We start from the raw sequence: 19,758 nt of genomic DNA, 5'->3' as shown, positions 1-19,758 counted from the left end.
GAAAATCCCAGAAGAGGAAGAACTATCGCCGATCTCGTTGAACTATAAAAACGAGAAAAATGTAATTGAATACTGCAGTTCCCCATAGCTAATTGAACAGTATGGCGAGCTACTTTATTATATTCCTGCTGTGTGGATTAATGTGTGCCGTGTTGACAGCGCCACATCCACCAGAGGTGCTTGAGCCCGTTAACCAGGAATTGGTGGAGACTACTGCAGGCAGTGGCGACAACAGTGCTGAGCAGTACATGAATGCCATGGAGGAACGAACCAAACTCTGGTGGAAGTCCATCGCTGGAACTGATTACTCTAGTGAGGTTTATGATGAGAAGACTTCTCTAGATGATGATTACTTGTTGCACGGTGTTAAGGATGTGACCCAGCTCCTGCCAATAAGATGATAAACCAAATACGTATTTAAAATTACAAAGATTAAAATGAATGAAAGGTTCATTATATGGTGGAAAGCAATACCAGAAACACCCAAAGCTTATGTAAATTATTTCCTAACTAATCATCTGGTAAACATAATTTCCAGAGTCAATGTAAATGTAGTGCCAGCTAGTCCAAGCGCTTAAATCCGACACTCACTCACAGATCAATTAACTTTGTGGTAAACTGCGTGTCAATATACTCGGAGCTTTCTGTGGAATTTCCCAGGCAAAGATTCTAGAATTATTGCACATACATAATGTCAATCATTGAGCTTTGCTGATAACCCGGAGACATGGCTATAAAAGCCCAGCTCTGTGGCTGACAACTGACATTCAGTCAAGTGTTCCCCGCGCTTAGAGGGAAAAATGAAATTGGTTCTCGGACTTCTGGTGCTCTGTGTAGCAATCTATTCGGTGATCGCTGCATCGGGCATACATCAGTACATCGGAGGAGGAGGAGGAGGAGGAACATCTGATGACAGCGATGAGAAGCTTGTATGGAGCGATAGTGTGCACAGTGCCGACACCGATGCGGCCCTAAGTCGACTCGCAGCATTGGATAACATTGGCAATGACAGAGCCATGAACTTTGATGAGAGCAACTGGGGCGGCGATGGCCTCAGAATTAAAGGATTCGACAAGGACTCCAACAGTGCTTCTAATTCAGATTCAGATAGACCCCACAGGGGATTTCAGCTCATTCAATTTTGATTTCCCTAAAAAAAAATATAATTTCAAATATAATTTTATTCATGATGCGGAAATCAAAACTGTTTCCATTTTTGTTTAAGTTATGTAGAACTGGTTTGTCCGAAGATTCGTTTTCAGTAATTAACACTGATATTAGAACTCTGGGCTTGACCATCGCATAAATATGCTAATTTATGTTTCGAACGTTCGATTTTTTCCCCTTTTTTTTATTATTCGACATATTAGCATAAATTGCTAGATAACAGACATCTATAGCTGAGAATATTATTCAGTGAAAGTTATAGCATGTATGGGTGTTTCTCTCTCTCTCTCTCTCTATATTTAAACTAAGAGATGACGCCATCTCAGAAAAAAGTGGAAATGGGTCAAGGCTGTTGGGGAATTTATTCAGATGCTAACTATTTTGTATCTATTATTTGTTAAAATTTATGTCTTCAATTTTATTTATTAAGTATAAAATAGGGATGAAAATTCAATAAATTTATAAAGCAAATAAATAAGACTGAAAATTCGTTTTATAGTCAGCACCGGGGGGATTTATTCCAAGCAATCGTAAAATATCTTTACGTGCAAAATCATCTTTAAAATGTTCTTATTAATTTTATGATAGAAAATGAGTTCTGTTGATTTAATAGGAATAACATAGGATAATAATAGGAGTAATATTTCATTACGAACCTCATTTCATTTTAAATTTGTGTGCTGAACTTTAAAATGATAACCCTTTAGCCTCAGAATAAAACATTACTTAATTTGCAAACAAATTTAATTGAATATCCCACACCTCAACCATCCGACCCATTCCCTTAGCTACCACCCCTATACACCCAGAGAAAAGTCATGAGAATTGAAAAGTTACACTTAGATTTGAATATGCATCAATTATACATATTTAGAATAATTATGGCCGATATTAAAATAGATTTTAAAATAATTATTTGTTTAAATAAATATTGATTTATAATTCTTCTCTACGTTTTTAATTAAAAACCCGAATATTTTATTTATATATGGATGTGTATATTTTTTCTTTGCCATATTTCTCTGAGTGGAAGAAACCTTCTCCAACTCTGACAAATCAATCAAAAAACAAACAAAATGTTGCCTCATTTCCAGCGAACGAAACAATTAATTACGTGTATTTCAATGGCAATTACTATGCAAATTCACTTGCCATACAGTCACACGTACAGAATCCGCTGTATCCATTTATATAATTAAACAATTTCAAGTTTAAATTCTGACTTAAATTAAAATGGGTTGGCTTTCGCTAATTATTTGCCCTCAGACAACATATGGTAAACCAAATTGGAGTTGTAAATAATTAAAGCCGCACAATTGTGCAATTGCCGACATGTTCACTAGGCGGCAGCCGAAAGGATTTTCAACGGGCATTTAAATTTCAATTAAATATATTTCCCCATTAAATTTCACTTTTCTTTTGCGGGGTATAAGCGCGCGTTTTTGTGTTGGGCCTTTAAATATTATCATGATTTTAATTAAGGATTAGGCCCGCCTCCAACAAACAAACAAGCAAACAATCAACGAAGGGGAAGCTACATTTTCGAAAGGGGAAAAATCATGGAAAACCCTCGCGACAACGAGTTTTCCAGCCACAAAATGAAATGTGTTAATAAAAACGTTGGATAAGGCAAGGGAAATATGTGTGAGAATGCGTCAAATAATTGGAAAAGTATGTTAGCTGCCGGCTCTGAGTACTCTGCTCAGTGTCACACCACAATTGCCCCTTGAACCCCAGACACAGACACAGTCTTAGTCTTCTTCCTCGATTACGCATACGCCATGTGGCCCAAAGTCAGAGCTTCATTGTTTCGATTCCACATAGAACAGACACAAGAAGCAGTAGCACAGATATGAGGAGTCTGGGTGAGATAACCCCACAGAGAAGATGGAGATACAGGAGGTCGTAAAACGGGAGGAACTCAAAGAAATAAACGCTACTTAAACACTCCAAATATGAACTGATGACAGAGGCAGCTCTTCGAGTAGCAGCAACAATCATCTTTAAGAAGCAGTGATAGTCAGAGACAGTGGAATCCAAAAGTAAACCAAGAGTCAGAGTCGAAGGCACAAGAAATCAAAATAAGTCTGAGCTGGAGCTGGGGCTGGGGCTGGGGCCCATTCCCCTGGAGAGACCACGCGCTGAAGTCGAGGCAGAACATAAAGCTGATTTAGAATCAGATTCGGATTCCTCCTCCTCCATTCCAGCGGCTCAGCGGAGGAGAGACAACAACGGAAGCGTTTTACGCAGCCAACTGATTAAATTTATTTATTATGTCACTGAATCTCTTACAGTGTCCGTCTATTCTCTCGTACTCTTGGATGGGGGCTGTCCCATGGCCCCACTGCCCCACTCAGCCATGAACCAAAGGGAGAGCACACTTTATGGTCTGTTCTTACTCTTAAGTCATAATGACAGAGCAATCGCTGCCATTAAGTCCCCTGTTCTGTTGGTTCTCTCTGCCCCTCTTCTTAGTTCTTATCGCTGCCCATCAATGGATGGCAAATTGAATTTGGTCTCCTGCTTATCAGCTCAGCCCCAGATTCCATGCTCTGCTCTGCCATTCTTTTGTTTAGCAATCGGAGGAAGAGTCACCGAATGTCGCTTATCTGGTATCCCAAATCCCTGCAAACGATATCAGATATCGCGGCTCTTGTGCCAAATATTCCACAGATAACAAAAGTGGGACTGTGACCAAGGAGGAGCAGACACGACACCCAATCCAATCCAATCCAATCCAATCCCATCCCATCCCAGAGAGAACTCAAGTACGTGCTTCTTTCCAAGCGAAATGCTCGGAGGGAACTTTCCCCTGTACGCTGTACACTGTACTCTGTACAGGGCCAAACTGCAGTCCATTTGCAGTCGAACAACGCTTCAGGTCTCTTCGGGTTACGTGTGTTGCTTGGGTTGTTCTTCATTGTACTTCGTGTGTCACAGAGCGATACAAATTAGCTCGTCTTGGGTCATCAAAAGTGCTATGTATGGATAGCCAGCGAGGGCTTACAGAGAGAGTGTGTTATGGCTTTGTGAGGAATTGTTAGGTCTGGGAAAGCGAGGGTTATGTGTGGGGTTACATCAGTTACTGGTCTGAGGTGGGGTTCAGTTCTTTGTCACGTGCCCATGGCATTAACCTTGCGCAGGTTACGTCCCGGGACTCTACCACTGCTCTCTGGCCACAATTAATTACCACATTTGGTTAAAAATTAACGTTTTTGTTGCTGTTAAATTCTGCATTTACCTGTTTATCTTCTTTTGCATTGCGCCCCCAGACAATTAACATTGTTGTTGTTGTTGTTGTTGTTGCTGCTGCTTCTCTGCGCTTAACAAATGCAAAAATAATTATAATTAATGCAGAGTTTTTGGCCTTGAACTTGCATAACCTGCTGTCGATTCCCCGCTCTTTCTCTCGTGTCTCTCTCACCACCCGATTCACGTAATTACTTTGTCGTATTTCTGCTTTTTGGCCAGGCCAACAAAAATCGTCATCGACTCTCGCTGTGGGTGAGGTGGTCCCACCAAACAAAATTCGCATTCATATTTATTTAGCCAAACGGCAGAAATATTTTTCAGCATTTAAATACGAGTATGTTCAGCTTCGAGGAGCAGCGCCAAAATGCAACTGCAAAAAAGAAACAACTGAAAGTTAGATGAAAAATTCAAACAATTTTAATCCATCTAGCTCATTACCTTTTTGTGGCTGTCTCTGTCCCACTGTTTTGGTCAAGTTCAAGGTTAACATTTAGCTAAAAACTTGGAAATTTCTGTGGAAACATCCACAGAGCCGAGCCATAAACGATCTCTCACTTATTACTCACCTTTGGCCGGGTCCCTCCCCTCAAGCGAACCGAACAGAACTTGGGCGATCGAGAGAATATTAGCCTGACTCAGGGACAGAAAGAGATGGGGAGAGTATGTGCGAAAAAGAGGGATGGTAAGAGATCAGAGTAAGAGAAAGATCATTCAAGTGCAGCCGAACGCCTACAGGGCTGCAGGGGAGATCAGTCACACAGTCGTTTTCTTAGTCTCGCTAATTAAAAATTCAGCCGAGTCGGACAACATTTAGGGGTGGAAGGAGAGGTATTGGGGGAGACACCTCTTAGGTGACGCACTTAATTGGTAGAGTCCCAGCAGAAGAATTTCCCCAAATCAGATCATCAATCCAGCACCATACGAGTACTCCTCCCACTGCCGCCCATCCGCTGGACGACTGACCCACTTGCCTCATGAATGCGGCGCCTTCTTCTTCTGCCGCGGGGGCAAAGAGTCAACCCCAGGCCAGCTCCCCCTCCATTAGCTGCTCAGTTCTTATGCAACATTTGCAGATGCAGTTCGTTCTTCTCTCGGTTCTCGGTTCTCGATTCTCGATTCTCAGTTGTGTGCTCTTTTGCCGTTTGCAATTTTATTGCTAAATTAAGTAATTGGTCCAAGAAGCCACTGCAGAGCTCCTCCATTCCCATCGAACCCCCCTCCCTCTCTGGATGCCCTGCATTCGCTGTGGATTCTTGCAATCTAAATGTTGCTCCGCCTGTGTTTGCATTTGTATCTGTATCTGTATTTGTGTCAGTATCTATTAGAACGCTGTCGGCTTCGGGGTATCTGCATCTGTGCATCGCGAGGCGGCGCGCACAATGGGAGGCATGAGAGGCGTGCTCTGTGTTCTTTTCTTTCCTCCGCTTCTCCGTGCGGCCCTACTTCTGCTTTCCATTTCGCATGTATCGTGCAGATGCAGTTCGGCCACTGAAAAGGGGGGAAATGTAAGGGCGGCGCTGAATGCAGGCCGCGGAAAACCGAAATAATGCAAAAATGAAAACGAAAATGAAGTCAAAGAGGCCACGGCATCGCCATGGCAAGAGTAGAAGTATCTTTGCATCTGTGTATCTGTGTATGTGTGTATGTGTGTAAGCATCTGAGTATGTCTGTTTGCTTGCGCAATTTTGCAGATACTAGAGTGGAAATTGTGTGGGCTTCTGGTACTTGCATTCTGAAGATTCTTTTAGGGCAACGCTCTCATTCCACTCCACAAAAGAACAAATATTTGGCGAACAAAAGTCAAAGAAAACTGAAACTTTTTATGGATTCCGAATGGCCAGACATAAAATGGCATTACGAATTAATAAATAAAGAAATCCGAGGAGGAGAGGCCATAAAATGAAGCAGCAGGCAAAGCAGATGAAATGAAATTCCAAGGTCGTCGGCAAAAGAACATTTATTTTTATTTTTATTTTTTTTCTGTTAGCGTGTTTATGAAGATTTTTGACTCTCGGACTCAAAGAGGAAGATTCTGGGCTGCCCCTCCCTCGGTTTGTTTAAAGAAGAATTAGTCGGTCGATCGGGGAGGTGGGAATGGATTGGAACTGGAATGAGCGAGAACGGCCAGGGCTTGAGGGGGTGTTCGTACAGATGGAAGAGTTGACTGAATGGAAGAGTCGCTCAGGTAATGCGACAAATAAAGGAAAGAGGCACCGCCGAAAAAAAAAAAGTTTAATTTCAATGCTAATTAAAGAGTTTCCCAGACGGAGAATTGAATTCGATTCCAGCCTCAGACTCCAACTTGGGTTCAAGCTTAAGTATATATACGTATATGTATCTGAATTTATGTGCACGGCTTTCTTTGAATTGCGCAGCGGCAAAAGATTTGCGTTGAGTTTTTTTGGGATTGAAATTGGGACTGGAACTGGGACTGGGATTGGTCTGCTGTCTGACTCTGACTCTTTGGTGCTGATTCCACCGCTGACCTTGACCCCAATGATATCAGAAGGCAATAAAGCCAGAGCGAACACCCGCTCCTTGGGATTCTATAAAAAGCATACAAACGAAACATCAGTTAAGACTAATTGAGTTTGGCTAAAATTGGTCAAAATGCGCAGCAGCAGCAGGAGCAGCACCACAGAACTCAACTACAAACAAGGGGCACAGAGGCACAAGACAAGAGCATCCACTCCATTCCACTCCACTCCACTCCACTCCGCACCAGAACCAGACCCAAGAAAATCAAAGCAAAGCAAAGCAATCCAATCCGAGACGAGACGAGACAAAACGCCAGCAAATCCATCAACGACAACAACTGGCGACGATGACTGCTGCAAAAGCTCACCTCTGGCACCTCGTACCTCCATTTATCTGCCTGCCTGCCACCTACAGGTGACATCATCAGCCATCGGCAGCAGCACCGACAATTACTTGGAATACAAATACAAGTAAAGATCTGCGAGGCTCAAACTGCAGCAGCAGCAGCAGCAGCATGGAGCATGGAGCATGGAGCATGTAGCGTGACAAGGCACCAAATGGTTCCAAATCGAAACCGAAAGCCACCAAACAAACAAACAGACAAACGGAGAGACAGTGAAATGGAGAATCTGAGAGAATCGTTGAATCGAATTCGTTGTCCAAGTGCCCGCGAGTCGATCGATGCTGCAGGGGCACCATAAATGGCTTTAAGGCTTTGCTTTGCCCGCGATTACTCATACGCCATGTGGCCGCAGATTCAATTTTATTCTATATGCCTGCAGGTTAATAAAGAGAGCAAGAGAGAGAGAAGGGAACTGGGACCCAAATTGAAGATCGATTACTTCGTCCACGAATTGATTGTCAAAGAAACCATAGGAGAAATCTTAAGACAAAAAAAATTGGAAATCCGAATCGGAAATGTGATTAAAGGTGGTTGTTTTTCTGTGATTTAAATAGCTGCCACATCATTAGTGCTGGCAGAGTGTGGATCGCCCCTTTATGGATAGCGAAAGAGATGACTGCTCTATGATTAATGAGCGGACGAGCGAACAAGCGAACTGCTCTCTGGCCCATGGTTGCTCCTTTACGTTCACTTAATTGGTTAATTAATTTGTATAAATTTGTGTAAATATTAAGTCATTTAAATGGCATCCAAGTGACGCAGTCACAACCCTTTCAAGAGATATCTCTTTCGTATATGTATGGCAACCAGTAATTAGGTTTCGACAGTCTTGTTTGCCTTTTGTTTGGCTCTTTTTCCGTTTTTTGGCAGTTTTGTTCTTTTGTTTGGGGGCAGTGGCAGTCCCTTCTCCCCCTGGGCAACTCTGTGGAGTCAGCCGCCACTCAAGTGGGCAATTAGTGTTGACATTCATTAGCTGCGATTAAAATGAGATCAGATTATGGCCAGCGACGATGACGAGCAGCACGTGAGACCACGCCTCGGACACAGATCCCCAACTCCGTGTGAATCACACTTTTTGCTGATGTGGGAAGAGGGAAGCAGAGCGTCAAGTATCCCAATTAGAAGGCAGCCAAATTATGGCTAATGATGCCAGAGGAATAAGTCGCAATTCCCTGGAATGATTCGTTCTGCTAGCTGCCGCATTACGCAAGCTGCAGCACATCCAAATGCAGATGCAGATGCATATGCATATGCGAATCCATCTGTTGCCTCTTTGACTCTGTTGTTTTCGGTCATTCGCGGCATGCATTCAGAGCCCCTTTCCATGCCTTCCCTCGAGTCCAAACTGCATCTGCACGATACATGCGAAATGGAAAGCAGAAGTAGGGCCGCACGGAGAAGCGGAGGAAAGAAAAGAACACAGAGCACGCCTCTCATGCCTCCCATTGTGCGCGCCGCCTCGCGATTCACAGATGCAGATACCCCGAAGCCGACAGCGTTCTAATAGATACTGACACAAATACAGATACAGATACAGATACAAACGCAAACACAAACACAGGCGGAGCAACATTTAGATTGCAAGAATCCACAGCGAATGCAGGGCATCCAGAGAGGGAGGGGGGTTCGATGGGAATGGAGGAGCTCTGCAGTTGCTTCTTGGACCAATTACTTAATTTAGCAATAAAATTGCAAACGGCAAAAGAGCACACAACTGAGAATCGAGAATCGAGAACCGAGAACCGAGAGAAGAACGAACTGCATCTGCAAATGTTGCATAAGAACTGAGCAGCTAATGGAGGGGGAAGGGACAGCAGGCTGGGGTTGACTCTTTGCCCCCGCGGCAGAAGAAGAAGGCGCCGCATTCATGAGGCAAGTGGGTCAGTCGTCCAGCGGATGGGCGGGAGTGGGAGGAGTACTCGTATGATGCTGGAATGATGATCTGATTTGGCAGAAGTCTTCATCTTCGATTGAGTTTGTCTCTCTCTCTTTATATATATCTCCGTTAATCTCTCTTCCCCTATATGTCGCATGATATATTACTGCAGCTGACTCGACTGACTTATTAATTAGCAAGTGACTGATCTCCCCTCGAGCCCCGTGGGCGTTCAGATGATCTGGCTGTACTTGAGTGATCTCTTTCACTGTCTCTCTCTCTGTTTCGCGACACAATCTCTCCATCTCTTACTGTCCCTGAGTCAGGCTAATATTCTCTCGATTGGCCAGCAAAGTTCTTGCGACGATCGTGTCGTGTCGGGTCGGGCCGGGCCTTGCCAGAGAGGTGAGCGTTTTTCGTGCATGAGTAATATGTTTTTTTTGTAGCTTTTAAGCCCGGCCCTGACCCTGAACCCGAGTCCGCTTAAAGTGGCTCTCGGCTAATGCACATACCCCGTAGCCGTGCCCGTAGCCGTACCCGTAGCCGTACCCTTACCCGTACCCTTACCCGTACTCGTCTTGGGTAGAAATAAAGTGAAAGATTACGAAAGTGTATTTGCCCTGAGGGGTGTGGGAACACTCAATAGGATAGCTCTACTTGGGTGGCTTCTCATCGGCGCATTTGCAGACATCTTCGCCCACTCGATCACCGCCCGTCTGGAGGACCAGTTTCCTCATCGTGTCCAAGGCCTTCTCTATCGCCTTGCCATAGAGCACGGGATCGGTTTCCTTGTTGGAGCCCCATGCCGAGATGGAAAATATCATTTCCCTGTCGCGTGGATTGTAGCAGCAGCCATAGCCATTGGCGATCAGGGGTCCGTACGCCATGAAGGCATCATGTCTGCTGGGCACCTGGGAGCTGAACACCTGGAAACTGACGGACTTCACGTACCCCTTCGACTGAAAGAACTTGGGCATTCGAAGACGATTCTCCTTGGCCATTTGCTGCAGCCCCAACAGATGACGGTCGATGCCCCGTCCCTGTAGTGCGAATTTGGTCAGCTCCTGGTGGGAGTCCACTGCGGTGCGGAGCGCCAACAGACGCTTCTTATTGGAGCCCGGCGAGCAGGTCATGGCCTGGACAAAGGCTCGAGATTCCCTCGACGTGGAGCGAACCGTCTCCGTGCGTCCCTCCTCGAACATGAGCAAGTGGGCCGACTCGTACTGGGCCGGCAGCTTCCGATGGAGATTGAAGTAGGCCAGCTGCAGGGCCATCTGTATGTAGCTGTCCGCATTCAAACCTTGCGCCTTGATGAAGTCCTTTCCATGACACTCGTACTTGAAGACGTGCAACTGCAGCCGGCTGCTGATTTTGTCAATGTTTCGCCTTGCCTCGCACAGGTACAGCTCCGTGCACTGGTTGAAGCGATCAAAGCAGAGCACCGTGGCTGGCTCCACTTTGGAAGCGGTGCAGCATTGGCAGCCATAATTTGGTTGAGTTCTAAAAAGGGGGAATGAAAGGGATACGGCTCTCAGGTTCTACAGCTCTACATGACAAACAGGATCGAAATAGTCGAGAATGTCGGCTGTAAAATGCCTGTTTTAAGACTTACATCTTGCCCTGCACAAAGTCCATGAGCATGGCCAGCGGCTGACAGTCGGCGGGTGCATGCTCATAGCAGAAGCCGGCCATGCCGTTCGGATTGACAATCAGCTGGATCGTCTTGTCCATCCAGCGATTGCCGCTGTTCTGGTGGCTTCCGCCGCCATGAATGAGCTGGGCGGCATGCACGGCACTAGCTCCCTTCTCAGGCACCTTCAAACGGTCATCCAGGCAGACGATGAAGAGCGACTGCTCGATGGCGTGGACAATGGACTCGTTGTTGCCCTCAGAGCCGCAGAGATAAGTATAGGCTTCGCCCCAGTTGTCGCGATTGTCGTGGGTGAGCAGGCCAATGGGCAGGCCCCGCTCCATGGGACAGTGCAGGATGCTACCCAGTTGATCGGCCAAGCTGTGGACATGAGCAATCTTGCAGTCCGCACCAAAAACAGGCAGCTTAAAGAACTGCGAAAGGGTTTTAGTATTTCGATTTACAGGGGAAGACATATACGCACATTATTTCTATGGATGACCACCGCATACTGAGAGTCCGGATACTGCTCGATGGTATCGCAGAAGCGTCCCGGCTTTCGTACCGTGCCGAAGATCTTCCTGAACTGACTGTTGTCCAGATCGTGGCAGCACATCTTTACCACGGGTATGCCATTGTTGTCCACCAGCTCCTTGAACTCGCACATCCCGTAGATGACCTTGGCCGTGAACAGCATGTAGTCCCGATGGGTTTTAAAGTTCTGCATGGGTAGGGTCAAACATGGACTCGAGAAGATGGTTACCGGTGCTCTGTAGCCCAAGTAGGCGGCATTTGTCCAGCGTGGTGTCAGCCAATTGCTGCTGCACTTGGCCACGTCCTCCAGCAGCTTCTGCAGCTTCGCACCCTCGCCGTCTTGGAACTCGAGGGTCAGCTTCTGTTCCTCCAGGAATTCGTCGGGCTTCAGGTGCGGCTGTATGCTGCACAGATACCGCTGGATGGTGTCCTTCAGCGGCACCACTGGCTGGCACAGTAGCTGTGCTTTATGTGCCTCGCAGTGGCACTGATCGCCTCCGGCTTGGGTGGACTGGCTGGCCGAGGGTTTTACGGAAGGCGGCGGTAGTGGGGGTGGGGGCTTGGGAGGAGACTGTGCCTTGGGCTCTGGGGCTGGGGGAACCTTTGCTTTCCGCAGTGGTGCGGGTGGCGGTGGTGGAGGTGGAGGCGGGGGTGGAGCCGTGACTTTCGGCTGTGCAATTGCCGCTGTGGTCATTGGCTTACTGGCAGCTGGCGAAGAGGATGACTGCCCGGGACTGGCTGGTCCCTTAGATGGGGGCTTTCCCGCAGGACGGGCTGGTCCCTTAGATGGGGGCTTGCTGCCCGGACAGGCTCCTTCTTTGGGAGAGGGTTTGCCACAAGAAGTGGGGCCTTCTTTGGGAGGGGGTTTGCTTCCGGAAGTGGTTTCTTTCTTTGGGCGGCGGCTTGCCTCGAGGACTGGCTGCTGCTTTCGCGGACGACTTGCCCGCATAACAGCCTCCCTTTGGTGGCGTTTTACCTTCGAGACGATTCCTTTCCATAAATGCCAACATACAGGGATTAGCTTCTTTCTGGCACGATTCTTTTTTGGCGGGAGCCTTGCACTTTTGTGGGGTTTTCTTCGCTCCTTCTTTCGGCTTTGGTGGCTTTTCACAGGGACTAGGAGAGTTGGGCATTGCGGATTTGTACTGTGTGACTTCTGGTTTTGCTGCTGCAGGCGGAGGCATTGGTGGAGGTGTTTTTCGGACTGCTGGAGGCGGTGGCGGAGGCGGAGGTGGGGGAGTGGGAGTGGGTTTGGCTGACGATGGTTCGGCTCCAACTGGGGGCTTCTGCGACGGTGGTTTCTCTACGGGCACCTGAGGAGGTGGTGGCGGAGGCGGAATGGCAGATGGTTTGGGTGCAGAAGCCTTGGGTTCAGCCGCTTTGGGTGCAGCATCTTTGGGTGCTGCAGATTTGGATTTCTCAGATTTTGCGGTTGCCTGCTTTTTTTTCTTCTCCTTTCGGGGTTCCCTTTTCGGACAAGGAAGCTTCGCGTCAGACGGCTTACAGTCCTTGTTAATTGGTGGTGGCTTGGATTCTGGCAGCGGTGCTACCTTCTCGCCTGGTGGGGGATCCGCCGAGCACGGTGGCTCGCCTGGAGTGGGCTCGCAAAACGAGGGCGACTTCTCCGTGGGCGGACCCTTTGGCGGACCCTTGCACTTGCCAGACGCCCTTCTCACACTGCCGATTGTCGTGGCCAGGTTCGGGTTGTGCCAAAGTATTTCCTTCCAGTTGAAGGGTCTATGGGATGCTGTAATCTTGTTGCTCTGCACCGACTTGGAGTGAACTGGCGCTCGCACCGACTCGTAGAGGTATTTGTGTGGCAGCATTGTCTTGTTTTGGCTATAGAAACGTTTGCAATTCCTGAACTAGGGTGGTTCCAGCATTAGGTTCGCTCAGTGGAGGCCTCTTTCGTGTCTTACCAAACTTAGATATTTTTCCCCATTTAACAAGGCTCGCATACTGCCGAATGTCCCACACTAAAATTTGGTTCGGTGGAGGGCCAAAAGAAATTAGAATTTTGAATTCGGAGCCGAAATTCAAAGCATTTTATACAACAACAGAAAAAAACATTTAGACATTATTTTAAAAGGTGATATCGAGAAGAAGGTTTCCTGGGCGGGTTCTTGGGCGGGTGTTTTGCAGGGCTATACACGTACATATATATAGTGCACACCCAGAAGGGAGTGCTACCGACCCCATAAATTATATATATTATTGTTAGCCATCACTAGCTGGGTCGATATGGTTAGTAGAGGTCCGTTCGACCGGTCGTTTTTGCTCTTTGGCAATGGTGCATTTAACCTCCATATCTCTAGAGTGAAAGAATCTTGTTCCCCCGCCTAAATTGGAGCACATCGAACAGATTTGCTTCGCTGACAAGTCTGGCGTCGCTTCATTACGAGCACCTTACAGAACTTGTGCCTGCATGGAGCCCATGCATCGATTATGGTTTTGTGTTGCATGGTGTGGCGTGGTTGCGGCTCTCATCGGTCTACACAAAATGAGAGGGGTGGGGGGTCAGCAGTGGGAGTGGCGGAATCTGGCGGGGAAGGCCATTGGGCAAATATTAACAAAATCAACAGCTCTGGGGGCCTCGGCTTGATTGCTTTGCCAAGTGAAGTAGCCATATTATGATTATTGCGAACTTCATGTGTGACGCAAGTGACGGCGAAGCTGGGCCTCTCACAGAGCGAAAAATGCAATAATTGCATATTGACCCATTTTCTCAACAATGCGTCGCGAAGGGCGACATGGAGGAGATGGCGAGAGGAGGAGGAGGAGGAGGTGCCCCAGTCAATGCTGCGGTTGCCTCTGACACTGCCACTGGTGCTGCTGCTGCTGCTGTTGCTGCTTCCACTGTTTGTCGATTGGGTTACGCATGCGTGAGCGTTGCCTTCATTTAATTAGGCGGCGACACCTGCGCGGACACACGGACGGAGACGGAGCCCCAGAGTCCGAGACGGAACTGAAGTCGAAGCAGCAGTCGCCATCAATCAGCGAGCGAGGCAAACAAGGCGGCCAGTGAGGCGTGAAAACGGCGAACAAAACAGCGCCAAAAGTTAAGTAAGAAAAATCTGATTAAATCGGAAAAATACCCTTTAATATTTTTTAACCTTAAACCGAGCAACTGGCTGTGTCCTTCGGCGTTCTTGTATTCTCGTAGAATCCTCAAAGCTGTCGGTGTCTGTGTGGCCATTTCCTGTCAAGCATTTCGGTGTGATCTCATCATTGGAGAGAGGCTTTAAAAAAAGAAAACTAATCAAATAATTCTGTAGTCTGCATTGGCTGCTCTAACAATTTCCCCCCCCCCGCATTTACCATGAAATAAAATAAAATAAATAAATTAAAAAAAAGCCCCTATATTTTCCAACAGCCAACTAAAAATAAATATACCCTCCACAGGAAAGAGTAGGAGGATTGGAGCGCAGCAAAGAGAGCTGGAGCTGCTGCATAAATAAAAAAAAAAAACGAGAATCGAGAGGCGGATGGAGATGCAGCCCGTAGCAGAGGCAGAGAGCATTGGTAGTGGTAGGTGCAGTGGCAGAGGCAGGGGCAGGGGCACTCCAGGGGCGTGTTTAAGCTCATTTGACAATGAAGTGCTTTGAGCCTGACGGCGACTGCGTTTGGGCGCGTTTTTATTATTTGCCTGCCCCACTTTGCGTACAGCGGCGATAATTGACGCCACGGTGGCTGCAACTGCAGCAGAGGCAGCACCAGCACCAGCCGCAGCAGCAGCAGCAGCAGCAAACACAGAGGCACCACCAACAACCACAGCAACAAAAGCAACAAGAAGGGAAAGCTAGTCTTGTGGTGCGAAGCTATTGATACTCTTAAATAGATGCGTGGATATACAAATTTTATTTCTAACCTTTTTTTTTAAATACAAAAAATATTTATCTCGCCAAAAACACTCGAGAAGATCGATGTTTCCGATAGCAGCTGCGATCTTAGCGTTGATCAATTTGATTCTCTGCTCTGAAACATTTAAACAACATACCCCCTTTGAGGGTATACCCTGATGGCCCACAATTTGGACTGCACTTTATTAAAGTAAAGTACCCAACCGAATGAACCCCCAGCCCAGTCGCAGGCCCATACCCCAAGTGCGTCGCGTGTTTGCGTGAGTGTTTTTCACTTGAGGCCATCATCATCATTGACATCGGCAGCGGCAGCGGCATCGTCATAGGCGATGCATTTTGCATTTGTCAGGTGTTATGCAATAGTCGATGGAGCTATGTCAATGAGCGGTTCTCAGACAAACTGAGCTGGCAATGATCCCAATGAGTGGAGCCATTTCTGTGGAGGGGCAGAAATGGCGGAGTTAATGAGGGTTTTATTCCCAAAACTCACAACGGGTCTTCAAATTGGGTGTGGATTATTAGCTGACGAAATATTTATTATACATGGGATAAAGGGAAGAGCAGAAAATGTTCTTAAAAAAAGACTGAGAGGATATCCTAGGGGTGCAAAGCTAGTGCATTGTATTAGTGCATTGTCTCTAACTAGTAGCTTTTCCTTGGAAAATATAGATTGTTGTTCTAAGATAATGGCCAAGTTTGGTTTCCAGAGAAAAATTAAAATAAATCTCTACTCGACTAAGCTACACGTTTTTCTCATTTAGAACTCTAGAAAAAGAATGAAATTGGTTGGTGAGAGATTTTTAATCCGAGAACTCATCTGCCTGTCCTGTACCCCGCTGTCCCCACCCCATTTGGCATCATTACTCAATCCAGAGCTCTGTGGAAATTCCTCAGTACAATAGAAAGGAAAATGTTTGTGCTGCATAGCAATTTTTGTTGTTTTTATTTCGGTTTATTGTTGGCTTTTCTCTGGCATTGAGTAAATGCGAATTTCCTGTGCATTGTGTTGGACTTGTCTGTTGGCCAAGCAAATGATTTGCTGCTGGCATCCCCATCCCCTCTGAAAAAAAAAACCTGCTGACCTCAGAGAGCAGTGCCAGAGTTGCAATTAGTAGAAAAGTAATTTTCGTTTTTGTTTCTTTAGTATTGTTTTTTTTCTTTTTTTTTTTTTCAATTTTTCGTATCTCTGCTCAGCGATGCTGAACAAAAAGTATTCTAACACCCTTTGTTCGTTTAAACATTCAGAGGTATTATATGTGTATACTATATCTTCAATATATATGTACATACATATATGTTTGGTCTTTTGGCGCATGATTAATGCCCTGCATTGAGTCATGTCTGAGGGGCGTGCGGAGCCATTCCAAAGCCCGAAACCAATTGAACTTGTGAGCGCTGTAAACCAATAAATTTCTACCATTTCAAAGCTCTGGTCAGGTTTCGTTGATAACACGCCGAGCGGCGTCAACAACCCAACAACCACCGACCCAACCAATGAAAACAAAACCACATTCATCGTGCAATGGACAGCGAATTGGTCACACGTGTAAACATGAGACGTGGATTAGAACAAGACCAAGAGCTGGCTGTCCAACGTCTGTCCCAGTCCCATGAGCTAATTTTTATCGTTCTGTGACACACGAAGTACAATGAAGAACAACCCAAACAACACACGTAACCCGAAGAGACCTGAAGCGTTGTTCGACTGCAAAATGGACTGAAGTTTGGCCCTGTACAGAGTACAGTGTACAGCGTTCAGGGGAAAGTTCCCTCCGAGCATTTCGCTTGGAAAGAAGCACGTACTTGAGTTCTCTCTGGGATGGGATTGGATTGGGTTGGGTTGGGTGTCGTGTCTGCTCCTCCTTGGTCGCAGTCCCACTTTTGTTATCTGTGAAATATTTGGCACAAGAGCCGCGATATCTGATATCGTTTGCAGGGATTTGGGATACCAGATAAGCGACATTCAGCGACTCTTCCTCCGATTGCTAAACAAAAGAATGGAATGGAAGAACATGGAATCTGGGGCTGAGCTGATAAGCAGGAGACCAAATTCAATTTGCCATCCATTGATGGGCAGCGATAAGAACTAAGAAGAGGGGCAGAGAGAACTACCAGAACAGGGGACTTAATGGCAGCGATTGCTCTGTCATTATGACTTAAGAGTAAGAACAGACCATAAAGTGTGCTCTCCCTTTGGTTCATGGCTGAGTGGGGCAGTGGGGCCATGGGACAGCCTCCATCCAAGAGTACGAGAGAATAGACGGACACTGTAAGAGATTCAGTGACATAATAAATAAATTTAATCAGTTGGCTGCGTAAAACGCTTCCGTTGTTGTCTCTCCTCCGCTGAGCCGCTGGAATGGAAGAGGAGGAATCCGAATCTGATTCTAAATCAGCTTTAAGTTCTGCCTCGACTTCAGCGCGTGGTCTCTCCAGGGGAATGGGCCCCAGCCCCAGCTCCAGCTCAGACTTATTTTGGTGTCTTGTGCCTCCGACTCTGACTTTGACTCTGCATCTTCCTCTGCTTCGAACTGTTTATGGCACTGACTCTTCGTTTACTTTGACATTCCACTGTTGACATTCTCTGCTTCTTGTAGATGATTGTTGCTGTCTCTATCAGCAGTTCATATTTTGAGTGGGTAGTGTTCATTTCTTTCAATTTCGCCCTTTTTACGACCATTACCACTGTGGGGTTATCTCACCCCTGACGCACCCTCTCTCTCTCTCTCATTGTCTGTCTATTATGTCTGTTCTATTTGGCGTGTCTGCTGGCAACATTGCGTATGCGTAATCCGGGACTACGACTCAAAGGTTAACTGTGGGTAACAAGAGGCATTTTTCAATTATTCTCAGCTTCTCATGTTACTTTCTCGGGTTTCTCTGCATGAGCTGGCGCATATTTTGTTTGGTTTGTGTGGTATGCGTATTTTTGAAAGCAATTTCATTTTCATTCATCGATTCCATTGACCCAATTCTAGGCGGGACGGGGACCCAATTGACGATTCTAGTCTTGAGCGATAATTAACTTTTACTTTCAGCCGACGCGACGCGACCCGTTCGCTTCATTTCATTTCGTTTCGTTTCGTTTCGTTTCGCCTTTTTATTTTAATTCGCTTCGTTTGATTTTGTTTGGATTGGGATTTGGTTGGGTCTGGCCGACAAGTCCATTAAGCATTCACACAATTTATGCAAATCAGCTGAAGTTGAAATTAATTCTAAATAAATTCAACGCGAAATGCTGTAGAGGCTGCGTTGTCTCTGTTGTCGTGAGGCACTTGACTAATTAGCATATTTATGCGATTTATGCGAGGCGCCTCTTCATTTCAATATCAAATTCAAGCCGATCCGCAGAGTCTTCTACTTCTCCTCTGGATAGTTTTTCCCCCTTCAATGTAATGTGCTAATTGGTAATCACCTGTCTTCACAACGCCATTGCAGCTGTGGTCTCTGGGTGGAGACGAGACTCCACTTCAAGGACTGTTTGTAAATGAAATTCGTAGCGATCCCGCTTCCGCTTTTGATTTTTATTGTAATTTTTATTAGCCAAGACTTTACTGTATAAACAAAACCTGTTGGCAACTTGTTGGCCACACAGTTCTTCGCATTTATAAATTACATTTTACAATCATTTGAGATGGGCGGTGGGAGAGCTACGAGTATAGCTATGGAAAATGCCGTCTCTAATTCCCTGCCAAGGTTAAAAATGTTAGCATTTTGTCGAAGAAATTCATTGGATCAGAACACTTTCATGAAAACATAATGCTAAAACACTTTTATTGAAAGATTCTAGCCAGAATATAGAACTCTTTTGGTCATATAAATTTAACGAAATTGAAATGGATTCCGACCGAAAACTTTAAGGAACAAGTTTGATTTTTGATAAAGCCAAGTTTTTACATTGTTTCGGCCATCATTTGTTGCTGTTAATGGCACAAAAGAAACCCTGCGTCATCGGTTGTCAAATGGGGAAATTCTGTAAAAATGTGTATGCATTTTCCCCCAATGAATTTTCGCCACGTATGGCGCAGAGTCCTGTTTGCATTGCAAATTACATGACAGACTTCAGGGCGCACAGAGGGACAATGAAGCGCTCATCCTGCTGCCTTCCGACGTCCATTCAAAGTAAAAAGGCAAATTGATTTAAGCTGCATTTCCGCCATTGATGGATGAAGAGTGAAAATGTTGAAAGACGCGAAAAAAATTGAATAAAGTTGAATAATGAAATGTTGCCGATTGGATGCCCTAAAAGAGGAAAACGAGAGAAATGTTCCCGTAATAAACGTGGAAAGAATATTATATATTGAAAAGAAAATCATAAAGAGTTGTGTACAATTGTTTCAAATTGTTGAGCCCTGGTGTTAAACTCCACGAAAAGATTAATCAAACCCATCCAGAAACAATATATGCCCCAACTTGCTCCCAAAGAGCAGCGACCACCGCACTTAAGCAGAACTGAATCCACTGAATGCAGAATGCATCCAACAACCAAACCAACCATCTGGGGACAAGCGTCGCGGCATGGAAAATAATGAAAAATAAAACAGAAAGAAAGAAAACG

The 19,758-nt window shown here is 45.9% G+C and overlaps 3 protein-coding genes across 3 annotated transcripts; 2 read left to right on the top strand and 1 right to left on the bottom strand.

The window, feature by feature from the left end:
* The first annotated feature begins 60 nt into the window (after positions 1–60).
* On the top strand, positions 61–865 carry LOC111070341. The gene has a single exon (XM_041596281.1). The coding sequence runs from the start codon at positions 102–104 to the stop codon at positions 399–401; it is 300 nt and encodes a 99-aa protein (XP_041452215.1). The 5' UTR covers positions 61–101; the 3' UTR covers positions 402–865.
* LOC111070340 lies at positions 753–1,198 on the top strand. Its single transcript, XM_022360795.2, has one exon. It carries the CDS (start codon positions 801–803, stop codon positions 1,143–1,145), a length of 345 nt encoding a protein of 114 aa, XP_022216487.1. The 5' UTR covers positions 753–800; the 3' UTR covers positions 1,146–1,198.
* Positions 1,199–9,765: 8,567 nt separating this feature from the next.
* LOC111070367 (carnitine O-acetyltransferase) lies at positions 9,766–12,383 on the bottom strand. The gene is made up of 3 exons (XM_041596282.1): positions 11,291–12,383; positions 10,789–11,240; positions 9,766–10,676 (listed from the first exon to the last, which is right to left on the bottom strand). Exons 1-3 carry the CDS (start codon positions 12,287–12,289, stop codon positions 9,830–9,832), a joined length of 2,298 nt encoding a protein of 765 aa, XP_041452216.1. The 5' UTR covers positions 12,290–12,383; the 3' UTR covers positions 9,766–9,829.
* Between the last annotated feature and the right edge of the window lie 7,375 nt (positions 12,384–19,758).

This window comes from Drosophila obscura, unplaced genomic scaffold, assembly GCF_018151105.1.
Source record: "Drosophila obscura isolate BZ-5 IFL unplaced genomic scaffold, ASM1815110v1 contig_14, whole genome shotgun sequence".
In the NCBI taxonomy this organism is placed as follows: domain Eukaryota; kingdom Metazoa; phylum Arthropoda; class Insecta; order Diptera; family Drosophilidae; genus Drosophila; species Drosophila obscura.
Note: the sequence above shows the minus strand (reverse complement) of the source record. Positions and strands in the feature narration are given on the sequence as shown.